At 40.0% G+C, this 12,697-nt stretch overlaps 1 protein-coding gene across 1 annotated transcript in view; it reads left to right on the top strand.

The window, feature by feature from the left end:
• The window catches only part of LOC121451308 (mucin-16-like), a 192,194-nt gene that overhangs the window by 75,558 nt on the left and 103,939 nt on the right, over positions 1 to 12,697 (top strand). The window contains exons 8-16 of the mRNA XM_041656777.1: positions 89 to 213; positions 297 to 364; positions 1,356 to 1,528; positions 2,874 to 2,909; positions 3,142 to 3,204; positions 3,887 to 4,011; positions 4,132 to 4,199; positions 5,192 to 5,364; positions 6,004 to 6,039. Of these exons, the coding sequence (XP_041512711.1) occupies positions 89 to 213; positions 297 to 364; positions 1,356 to 1,528; positions 2,874 to 2,909; positions 3,142 to 3,204; positions 3,887 to 4,011; positions 4,132 to 4,199; positions 5,192 to 5,364; positions 6,004 to 6,039 (867 nt within the window). The remainder of the gene's footprint in view (positions 1 to 88; positions 214 to 296; positions 365 to 1,355; positions 1,529 to 2,873; positions 2,910 to 3,141; positions 3,205 to 3,886; positions 4,012 to 4,131; positions 4,200 to 5,191; positions 5,365 to 6,003; positions 6,040 to 12,697) is intronic.

Genomic DNA, 12,697 nt, shown 5'->3' with positions numbered 1-12,697 from the left:
GGGCCCCTAAATGCAAGCATCCCTTCGACTATAGCTGTCCTGGGTTCCAGTGCATATTAGACTCCCCACTTTCTCTTTTCTGCTACAGGTACAAGCCCATCTCTGGAACTCTTCACTCTTAACTTCACTATAACCAATCTTCACCATGCAGAGGGCATGAGATACCGAGGATCGAAAATATTCAACAGCACAGAGAGGATCTTGAATCGATTGGTCAGAACTCCCTCACACTCACCCTGTCTCATTTCAATTTTGTACTCCTTGGCCCCTTAAATCATCTTCCCTTTTGTCCACAGCTCAAGCCCCTGTTCAAGAACACCAGTATTGGGTCCCTTTATTCTGGTTGCAGACTGACCTTACTGAGGTATGTACTTGAGAGTAGATATGCAGGGCATGTATACAATAACCATGAACTGATTCCTAACTTCCTGATCCTGGTGTTCTAGGAGGAGGTGACATCCAACTCCTCTCCAGTCCTTTCCATTTCCGACTGAAAAAGATAAGACTCCATTTTCTTTCAGGAGACAATGATGTACCATTTTATTGAGCACTCCCTGCTAGGTTTTCTTATAATTTCATTATGTTACTGTAGTAAAATACTCTGACAAAAAAGCAATATACATACAGAAATGTTTATTTGGTTTACAGTTCTAGACTACAGTCCATCGTGTGTAAAAGTTAGAGTGTAAAAGGCTTGTGACAACTGGTCACATCATACCCACAGTGAAAAATAGAGAAAATTTAATACACTCATCTGTCTGCTGGCTGCTTGCTAGTCTTCTTCACTCCTACAAGCTCAAGATTGGTTCCTGGATCTTCCTACATCAATTAACAAACAAGATCATTTCTCACAGGCTTTGTGACAAACTGACCTGACCCAGTTAATTCCTCATTAAGACTTTTCCCAGGCAATTCCGGCTTGTGGCATATTGACATTTAAAACTAAGCATCACAGTTCTGAAAGTCTTGATTTATTCCACACACAAAAATAAGCCTTAGAGATGTGGAGAAACATATCTGGCATTGTGCAATGGCTGAATAGGAGTTAAGCCAATTGAAATTGCTTTCTATTACCTTGTTTTCAGACTTCTTTTCCCACCTCCATTGTCACAGTTCTGTTACTCGGGCATGGGAGTCATGTTATAGATGTCATGTAAAAAGATAGCACAAATACTGGCATGTTTAGTTCTGTATTTTGTTCAAGGACCTTGGCTCTGTTATTAATTGTATTCTTCTGGGACTACAGCCATTAATTGTTCATCAGTAGTGCCACTTTTCTTCTCCCTCACTGAAGGTTTTCTGAGCCTCAGCTTGGAGTTTTCATCTCCATCTCTCTGTCTCCTTTCCTTTCCCAGGCCTGAGAGAGATAGAACAGCCACTGGAGTGGATACTGTCTGCACTTACCATTCTGATCCCATGGGCCTTAAGCTGGACAGAGAGAAGCTGTACTGGGAAGTGAGCCATAATACCCAGGGTGTTACCAAGCTAGGATCCTTCACTCTAGAAAAGGACAGTCTGTACATCAATGGTAAGCATCTTCTTACGATCCATAAGCTAAAGATGAGAGTGTTACCCTAAGATAAGTGGGCTCTCTGATTGGTCACAAAACCCTTCCTATATGTATCGTCAACCTGAGCGACAATATGCGGCTGGCACACAAACTTGGACTCTTCAAGTCATTCTCTTTTCTCTGTGTCACTGCATTACAAAGGCATTATTTGAACAAGATTCTAACCTACAGAAGCTTTCCTCTATCCCTATCAAAGACCACATCTGACTGAAGCCTATTGTCGTTCAGTAGCGGTTCAACTCTAGGGGTGTTTATTGTTTTGTTTTGCTTTGTTTTGTTTTACTTTGAGGTAAGTCTTGCTATGTGACTGAGACTGTCCTAGAATTAAACATGTAACCCAGTCTTTCCTCAAACTGTTGAGTCTCCTGCTTCAGCCTCTCCTGAGCACTGGGGTTAGAGGTATGTAATCTGTATCTATCTATGTTATATCTATGCAGAGCTAAAACTTCTCTACCATGCTTGCTATGCATCAGGCCATATTCTCTGAGCTCTACTTCCATTAGAGGCTTTCATTTTAAAACTTTATACTGAGCTGGGAGTGGTGGCTCACTCCTGTAAGCCTTGAGTATGCCTGGTATGTTCAGGGTCATGGTTTGAGTTCTAGTACTGTAAGGAAGAAGGGGAGAAGGGCAATGAATAGGGAAGGGAAGGAGAAGAAGCAAAAGAAGCATTTACCAGGTGAGGTGGCCCCTGTTTGCAATCAGCACTTAAAAGGTGAGATGGGAGGTTTTCTGCAAGTTTGTGCTCAGCCTGGGTTACATCCAGAATTCAAGGCCTGCCTGGGTTCCAGACTACAACTTTATCTCAGATAAAACAACGATTCTGTCTCCAGCAAAACAAAAACAAGAAGTTGAATCTTTCATCTTCTTCAGTATGGACTTCGAAAAAATAACATCTTACAAATATATGTGGTAGAAATTGGGATGTGTTTAAATTGTAAATCCATGAGAACAGTGATGGTTCTCTTGATGAAACCTAGATTTATCTTTGTTCTTTGTTTTGGGGGGGTTGTTTGTTTGTTTGTTTTGAGACAGGGTTTCTCATTTCTCTGTGTAGCCATGGCTGTTCAGGAACTCACTCTATAGATCAAGCTGACCTGGAATTCATAGAGAGTCTCCTGTCTCTGCTCCTGGAGTGCTGGGAATAAAGGCATTTGCTACCACTGTTCAGCCAATAACACCTGAATTCTAAGTGCTCCACTGTACAGACCTGAAATCTCAGCTGGAAATGGGGCTGATGGACCTCAGCTATAGCATACATATTTCTGTCCTTGCATCATGATTCTCTCCTTTTCTCATTGTAGATTTTACCCATCGAACCTCTGCTCCCACTTCCAACAGTGAGTATTTAAAAGTCTGATGATTGTGCTCACTACACCCCGAGGGAGCAGTAGCTGATCCAGGTCTTACTGAATCCAAGGTCATAGAGAAGAAAAAAATAAATTAAAGGCTGGACTGTCACTCACACTACCATATATAATTATGGCCTGATTTGGAGAGCAAAGATGCTCTCTTGTGACATTCATGCATTACCTCAAATATCATTTTTTATTCTAATCCATTTCTCCTCAGCTCCTGTGACGTCGTCTCGGAATTTCACAGGAACCTCTACTGCACAACCTAACCTCTCCACAGGTAGGTTGCTTCTCTCTGCTACTCCTTCTAGGAAGTCAATGATTCCAGTTTCATAGATATAGAGGGTTCAGTATTCACCAAAGGACAAGTTCTGGGAATGACGTGTTTGAACTTGTGAGAGAAGGCTTCCCTAAGGGATGCAGTTAGGTTGATGTTCAAAATGTTTGTTAAATATTGAATCTGCTTCAATTACCAGCTTTTCCTGTTCTGTTTCTCCAAACCATGAAACTTCTCTGAGTTTGGTTTTTTAGCCTTTGATGGGAGCTTGTAAGGGTTGAACCTCAATTCCTAGTCAGTTAGCCTGGCTCACACTCACACAAGTACTTTCTCCTGTGTCTGTGACACACTCTGCCAGAGTTCAGTTGCTCTGTTTGTATTTATACAGTTAGAAGTTCATCTCAGCATTGGACTTTCACCATCTCAAAGCCTTCCTTTGCATCAACATTTGGCACTCTTGAGAACTGTGCTCCTAAATCTCTACCTATTTGAAAGTGAAAAAGCAACATAGTTGCTAAATATGACCAATGTGTACCATGTTTCTTAATGAAGCTTCTGGTCTTCCTGTCCTAGGTCCCATGATCTGATTTCTTGTTTCAAACTTCCCGTCTTGATCCTCAGAAGATTTCTTAGCTGTAAAACCAAGTGTATCCTACATGTGACTCTTTCTCTGCTCTCATTGCAGGGGCCCCTCCTGTTTTTGCACAGTTCACGCTCAACTTCACCATCACTAACCTGGAGTTCAAGGAAGACATGCTATACCATGGCTCTAAGAATTTCAACACTCTGGAGAGAGTCCTACAGCAGCTGGTGAGGGGCCCATTGCATCTTAGGCCCAACTTTCTCTGACCATGCTCCTGTCACCTGGGTCACAGCTCTTTCTGGCTTTGCTCTGTGGTTCGTTCTTATTTCCCCTCTCCTTTCTCACAGCTCAAATCCCTGTTCAAGACCAGCAGTCTGGGATCCCTCTATGCAGGCTGCACACTAGTGTCACTCAGGTAGGTCCATCCCCACTGCAAACTCAGCCGAATGGGTGGATAGAACTGAGCAGCGGGCTTCCCGACTGTTTGGCTGTATTTACAATCACCACAGTCTGACTATGAAATCTTAACAATTCCATGATGATGGGGCAGATCTGTCATCCCGACTATTCAAGAGATTATTTTAGCCTTATGAAACAGCACAGGAAACAGCCTCAGAGGCAGCAAGTTAGCAAGTTCAAGCCCAGCCCGCTGATAAAACTCACTGACACTTTGTCATATATATATAACAAATTTTAAAAAGGGAAGAATGGAGATGTTGCTCAGTGAGAGAATTCCTGCTTAGAATTCACCAAAGAGGGACTAGAATATAGAGGAAGTATATAGTACATGCTTGGAATCTGCCAATGTGAGGTTGGGTTCCTTCTCTAATTGTGTGTGTGTGTGTGTGTGTGTGTGTGTAAAACATTAAGGCTTTCTAATGTTAGACAGATCCAAAAACAGGCATCTCTTCCCAATAATATACGAGCTATGATTCCCCTTAGAAATCTCCAGCCCTAGTGTACCTAGTACCTGAGGTAACTAACTTTAGCCTTCTGAATGCTAGATCTCTAAAGTACAATGTTACGACCATCTCTTCTGAGGCCACTTCTGCTCATTAGAAGCTTGGCTCTCAGAACCTCATGTCTGTCAGAACCAGTGACAAGCTCAGTTATCCTATGGATAGCTATCATGTGGATTTCTAACCCCTATCAGTACTACCCTCTTTTTGTCTGTCACACATTTGAAGAGGCTTCCTCTGCAACATACAAAGATGACTGTCCTTGTGTTCCTAGCTATTGATTATGGTATTTATTTTCCCCAAGGCAACTTCCTTGTTAGAATTTCCTAATTGTTTTGAGTTAGGAGCTGTAGTTGGGCCTCCTACTACAAGGAGCTGTCAGAAAGAGAGAAGAAAGAACAAAGAGTAGGAGGCAGAGCTACCCCAACTATGCTCTATACTTACCCAGGTCTAAGAAAGACAAAATGGCCATCACAGTGGATGCCATCTGCACATATCACCCTGACCCCAAAGGCTACAGATTGGACAGGGAGCAGCTATACTGGGAGCTGAATGGGTTAACTCATGGTGTCACCAGACTGGATCCCTACACCCTGGATAGGGACAGCCTCTACGTTAATGGTAAGCATCTGGATGTGGCTGGAGTTTCTTCTTAGATAGGCAGTATCTACTCTCCAGCTTTGGTCACCCTCCCTGCCTGGCTCTTAAGGGCTTAGCCAAGTGCTCAATAGGTGCTGGCTCAAACTGGGATCTCATTTGTTCCTCGGTGTGAACTGACCTCACCCTTACCTGATAGTGAGTCTCTGATTGCCTCACTTCATGAATCCCAATCCATTATGTATCCTTAATTCTCTCTGGTACTTGTGTCAGTTACTTTTCTCATTACAGATGCCTGACAGGAACAACTTAAGTAAAGATAGATTTATTTTGGCTCATTGCTTTATAAGGGACAATCCATCATGGAGGGAATTTATGGTTTTTGAAACAGTTCCTCCACAGCAGCTCACAGTGCTGCTTGTTACAGATCAGAAAGCACAGATTCTAAACCAGAACCCAGTGTTGTTATGTCTTTAAAAGGCCACCATTGATGATTTATGACCACCAACAAGCTTCCATGTCCCTGAGATTTTGCAGCCTCCCAAAGCTGTGCTACCAGCTTGGGAATGATTGTTTGAGTCCCAGGGACTGTGAATGCAAACCACAGGAGTACATTTCTCTCTCTCAACCCGGACCCTCTCTTATCCTCTGTTGTTACTGCAGGTTTCACCCATCAGAGCTCTGCACTTATCAGCAGCAGTGAGTATTCAACAGATGTTCCAGTGACTCCAATCCCACACCAAGCAAAGCAGAAGCTGACCCCTCCTAATGCCCCCATTTGACTGGAGCAAGGGATCTGGGAGGGCAGTTATTGACTTCCTTCTCTGTCCGCACTTCCAAGACAGTCTCAGTTCAAGCCTGGTGTGAAAAAATTTACATAAATCCTCTCTCTTTTCTGGCATTTCTACTATGAGAGTGCCTTGCTTTTCCACTAATGATGGTTTCTTTTTAGCTCCTGGGACTACTACAACAAACCTGGGAACCTCTGGAGATCACTCCTTCCCCAGAACCACAGGTATGTACCAGTATGTGACACCTATCTTAGAAGGAGCTTGAAAGTGTCAATGTTTCTAATATTAGGTACTGAAAGATGGGATATCATAGTAAATCCAGCAATTTCATCAACTAACAACCTTTATTGACCACCTAACCTGTGCCAGACACTGGGAGACACACCACTACTTCTAATATTATGCACTGAAAGATGAGATGTCATAGTAGATCTAGCAATTTCATCAACTAACCTTTATTGACCACCTAACCTGTGCCAGACACTAGGAGGCATATGGCTAATCACAAAAAGTATGTGCCCTCAGAATTTATAGTTTTATGGCAATTTCGATAGTGTTGATGTTGGTGTTCATAGTTGTTGACTGAGGTCACTGTTCTGCCCAGTTCCCACAGCTGTTCAGTCCCAAAGAAATCACACAGAGGTCGAAATCAATTATAAACTGATTGGCCTATTAGCTCAGGCTTCTTATTAACTCTTTTTTAAAAAATATTTATTTATTATGAATACAATATTCTGTTTGTGTGCGTGTCTGCAGGCCAGAAGAGGGCACCAGACCTCCTTACAGATGGTCGTGAACCACCATGTGGTTGCCGGGAATTGAACTCAGGACCTTTGGAAGAGCAGGCAATGCTCTTAACCACTGAGCCATCTCTCCAGCCTTCTTATTAGCTCTTACAACTTATATTAGCCCATAATACTTGTCTATGTTAGCCACATAACTTGGTACCTTTCTCGGTGAGGCAGTCACATCTTTCTTGCTCAGTGTCTGGCTTCCTCTCTATCTGGATGATGACTGCAGACTGACTTTTCCTCTTTCCAGAATTCTCTTGTTCTCTTTGCCCCGCCTCTACTTCCTGCCTGGTCACCCAGCCTATACTTCCTACCTAGCTGCTGGCCAGTCAGCGTTTATTTAAAATACAAGTGACAGGGTACAGAGCATTGTCTCACAGCACATAGTGTTAATAGTGATGGTGTTATTCACAGTGTTGATGGCAGTAATCATGCTGATGATGGTAATGATGATGGTGGTCGTGATGGTGGTGGTATTAAAAGTGTTAATATTGTGATAGTAATGATGTGATAATTAATACTAAGCTAGTGCTGATAATGATAATGGTATTTTGATGGTGCTAATGATAGCTACAATGGTGATATTGGTGATGCTGATGATAGGATTGATAATAGTGAAACAGTGTTGAATGATAGTGATGATAATGATGATGGTATTAGTGGTGGCTGTGTTAATGATGAGGGTGATGATCCTGTTAATGGTGGTGATATTGATGATGATATTGGTGATGAAGATGATGGAGTTGGTAGTGATAGTGTTAATAATGGTGGTGGTGGTGAATCTACTGATGGTGGTGTTAAAGACAGAGATGATGGAGTTGGTAGTGATGGTGTTAATGATTATATTGATGAAGACAGTATGAGTAATAGTGATTGTCGTAGGATGAACATGTTTAGTGATGGTGGTGGTGATAAAAATGATAGTAATGGTGATGGTTACAATGATTGTATTGGTGGTGTTAATAATGGTGTTAGTGCTGATAGTATTAGTGGTAATGGTGGTGGTAGTTTTGATGAAAGCATCGATTATAGTGGTTATATTATTATAATAATGGTGTTGATAATGATGTTGATAGCAGTGATGACAATGTTGATTATGTTGATGTGGGATGGTAATGATGAACATGATGGCAATAATAACAGTGATTGCAAAAACAATGGTGGTGAAGATGATGATGAGGATCATGGTGCCAACAAAGCTGAAAGATAATCCCTGACCTAAATACTGGATGTTATTTGTTATTATACTACTAACCTAACTAGTTGTATTTCATATTCTTTTAGAACAAGCTTTATAGGCAATATAGTTATAGAAAGACTTTTATTACTCATTTTATAAAGTCAGCATATATTAGTTATTTAAAACAGTTGGTTTCACTTTGCCATTTTCTTTTCTTCCTTTTCTTTCAATTTAATTTTTTTAAATAACTATCTTTTCTCATTTTACATGCCAAATCCAATTTCCACTTCCTCTCCTCCTCCCTCTCCCTCCACTTTGCCCTATGCTATCCCCCCATTCCAGCCCCCTCCACTCCTCAGAGAAGGTAAGGTTTCCCATGGGGAGTAAAAAAGTCTAGCACATTGCTATGAAGGACTTCTTCACTAAATCTAGGATGAGCAAGGGATCACTCCAAAGATAATGGGTTCCAAAAAACGAGAACAAGCAAAATGGATAAAGCTTGGGCTCACTGCCAGGGGACCCACAGTCTGCATCACCCTTACAACTGTCACCCACATTCAGAGGGCCTAGTTTGGTCCTATGCTGGTTCCCTCCTGTTAGGCTGAAGTTTGTAGGCTACCATTAGCTCAGGTAAGCTTTTTCAGTGGGTATCACCAAATTAAATTAAAAGAGTTGCTCATATTCTCAATACTCCCAAATACTAGTCTTCATCTAGATTTTGGGAACTCAGTTCAGTGCTCTGCTGTGGGTCTCTGCATTTGTTTCCATCAGTTGCTGATGAAGATTCTATGACGACATTTAAGATAGACCTCAATCTGACTACAGGGCAAGGCCAGTTCTGGCATCCTCTCCACTATTGCTTAGGGTCTTAGCTGGGGTCATCCTTGTGGTTTCCTGGGAATTTCTTTAGTACTAGGTTTCTTGCTAGCCCCATAATGGCTCCCTCAATCAAAATATCTCCTTGGTCTCCCTCTCTGTCCTTCTCCCATCTCTACCACCCCTTTACCTCGAGTTCTCCTCCCCCTCACCTTCTCTCCTCTTCTCCTTCTACCTTCCTTTCTCCCCCAATTCCCATGCTTCCAATTTTGTCAGGCGATCTTGCCTATTTCCTCTTCCCAGGGGAATCTATGTATGTTTCCCTTAGGGTTCTCCTTTTTACTTAGCTTTTCTGGGGGCATGGATTATAAGCTCTTTATCCTTTGCTTTACAACTTGTATTCACCTGTGAGTTGGTACATAGCATGCTCATCTTTCTGGGTCTGGGTTACCTCACTCAGGGTGTTTTTTTCTAGTTCTAGCCATTCGCATGCAAATTTCAAGATGTCATGGGGTTTATTTTTGTTTTGCTTTGTTTTTTTTTTTTTAACCACTGAGCAGTACTCCATTGTTTTGCTTTGTTTTGGTTTCACCATTGTGTAAGTGTACCACATTTTCTTTATTCATTCTTCAGTTGAGGGGCATCTATGTTGTTTCTAGGTTCTGGCCGTCATGAATAGTGCTGCTATGAACATAGTTGAACAGAGCATCCTTTGGGTAAATGCCCAAGAGTGATATTGCTAGGTCATGCAGCAGGTTGATTCTCAATTTTCTGAGAAACTGCCATATTGATTTCCAGACTGCTTGTACAAGTTTGCATTTCCAGCAGCAATGGAGGAGTGTTCTTCTTATTCTGCATCCTCTCTAACATAAGCTATCATTGATGTCTTTGATCTTAGCCATTCTGACAGGTTTAAAACAGTATCTCAGAGTCATTTTGATTTGCATTTCCCTGATGGCTAAGAAGGTTCAACATTTCCTTAAGTTTCTTTCAGTCATTTGAGATTCTTCTGTTGAGAATCTCTGTTTAGATCTGTATACCATTTTAAATTTTATTTTATTTTATTTTGTGTTGTTTTTATTGAGCTATATATTTTTCTCTGCCCTTCTCCCATGGTTTCTATGTTCCCAATTTACTCAGGAGATCTTGTCTCTTTCTACTTTCCATGTAAATTAGATCTCTATATGTCTCTCAGAGGGTCCTCTTTGCTGTCTAGGTTCTCTGAGATTATGAATTATAGGCTGGTTTTCTTTGCTTTATGTCTAAAAGCCACTTATAAGTGAGTACATATGATATTTGTCTGTCTGGGTCTGGGTTACCTCACCCAATATGATGTTTTTTAGATCTATCCATTTGTAAATTTCAAGTTGTCATTATTTTTTTACTGCTGAGTAGTATTCCATTGTGTAAGTGTACCACAGCATTTTTTTTTATTCATTCTTCAGTTGAAGTTCTGGTAGAATTATGTACTGAAACCATCTGACCCTTGGCTTATTTTGGTTGGGTCACTTCTGATGTCTGTTTCAATTTCTTCAAATATATCTATTTAAATTGTTCACCTTGTCTTGATTTAATTTTGGTATGTGGTACCTATCCAAAATTGTCCATTTCTTTTACATCTTCCTTTTTTTTGTTGCTTTTGGAGTACAGGTTTCCATAGTATGACCTAATGATTCTCTGGATTTCCTCAGTGTTTGATGTTATTTCTCTCTTTTCATATCTGATTTTGTTAATTTGAATGTTTTCTCACTGCCTTTTGATTAGTTTGGATAAGAGTCTGTCTATCTTGTTGCTTTTCTCAAAGAACCAGCTCTTTGTTTCATTGATCCTTTGGATTGTTTTCTTTGTTTCTATTTAGCCCTAAATTTGATTATTTCCTGTCATTTACTAATATGAGCTTTCTCCGCTTTTTTTATTTAGGCATTTAGTACTATGAACTTTCCTCTAATCACTGCTTTCATAGTGTCCCATAGGTTTGGATATGTTGTGCTTTCATTTTTGTTGAATTGTAGGAAGTCTTTAATTTCTTTATTCTTTCTTGACCTAGGGGTGGTTCAAATGAGCACTGTTTAATTTCTGAGAGTTTGTGGGCTTTCTGAGATTAATGTTGTTGTTAAATTCTAACTTTAAATCATGGTGATATGATAAGATACAGCAGGTTATTCCTATTTTTTGTATCTGTTGAGGTTTGCTTTGTTACTAAATATGTATTCAATTTTAGAGAAGATTCCATGAGGTGTTGAGAAGAAGGGATATTCTTTTGTGTTTTGGTGGAATGTGCTGTAGATGTCTGTTAAATCCATGACATCTGTTAGTTCTCTTTCTTAAGTATCTGTCTGGTTGACCGAACCATTGGTTAGAGTGGGGTGTTGAAGTCTCCTACTATTAGTGTTTGGGGTTTGATGTGAGATTTAAGTTTTAGTAATGTTTCTTTTACATTTGTGGATGATCTTTTATTGGGATATATATGTTCAGGATTGAGACTTCATCTTGATGGATTTTTCAAGTGAGTATAAAATGTCCTTCTCCATATCTTCTGATTGATTTTAGTTTGAAGTCTATTTTGTTAGATATTAGGAGAGTTACACCCACTTGTTTCTTAGGTCCATTTGATTGGAAAATCTTTTCCCAACCCTTTACTCTGAGGTAATGTCTGTCTTTGAGTTTGAGGTGTGTTTCTTGTGTACAGCAGAAGGATGGATTCTGCTTTCATATCCATTCTCTTAGCCTGTGTCTTTTTATAGGTGAATTTAGTCCATTGATATTGAGAGATATTAAGTAACTGCTAATTCTTGTTAATTTTTGGTGGTAGTGTTTGTGTGTTTCCCTTCTTTATGGTTTGCTGATGTGAGTTTATCTGTTGCCTGTGTTTTTGTGGGTGCAGTTAGCTTTCTTAGGTTGGAGTTTTCCTTCTAGTACTTTCTGTAAGGCTGGATTTGTGGAATAGTATTGTTTAAATCTGGTTTTGTCATGGAGTACCTTGTTTTCTCCATCTATGGTGATTAAAAGCTTTGCCAGGTATCGTAGTCTGGGCTTGCACCTGTGATCTCTTAGTGTCTGCATCATATCTATCAAGGAGCTTCTAGCTTTCATGGTTTCATGGTTTCCATTGAGAAGTCAGGTGTAATTCGGATAGGTCTGTCTTTATATGTTACTTGACCTTTTTGCTTTGCAGCTCTTCATATTTTTTCTTTATTCTGTATGTTGAGTGTTTTCATTATTATATACAAGGGGACTTTTTTGTCCAATCTGTTTTGTCTGCTGTAAGCTTCTTGTACCTTCATATGCATATCCTTTAGGTTTGGAAAGCTTTCTTCTATGATTTTGTTGAATATATTTTCTGTGCCTTTGAGCTGGAGTTCTCCTTCTTCTACCTGTATTATTCTTAGGTTTGGTTTTTTCATGGTGTCCCAGATTTCCAGAATGTTTTGTGTTGAGAATTTTTTGGATTTAACATTTTTTTTTGACTGATGAACCTATTTTCTCTATAGTAACTTCAACAATTGAGATTCTCTCTTCCATCTGTTGTATTCTGTTGGTTATGTTTGTATTGGCATTTCCTATTTGTTTAACCAGATTTCCATAGCCAGAATTCCCTCTGTTTGTGTTTTCTTTATTGCTTCTATTTTAGTTTTCAAGTCTTGAACTGTTTGAACTGCTTGCTTCACCTGTTTGATTGTTTTTTCTTGATTTTTTTTGAGTTTCATTAAGAGATTTATTGATTTCTTCCAATTTTTGATTGTCTTTCTTTTGATTTCTTTAAGGGATTTTTCTCATTT

Source organism: Microtus oregoni, unplaced genomic scaffold (assembly GCF_018167655.1).
Source record: "Microtus oregoni isolate MIOR12 unplaced genomic scaffold, Mior012 000008F_ref0000371, whole genome shotgun sequence".
NCBI lineage: Eukaryota > Metazoa > Chordata > Mammalia > Rodentia > Cricetidae > Microtus > Microtus oregoni.
The sequence above is the reverse complement of the archived record's forward strand: the minus strand, read 5'-3'. Positions and strand labels throughout refer to the sequence as shown.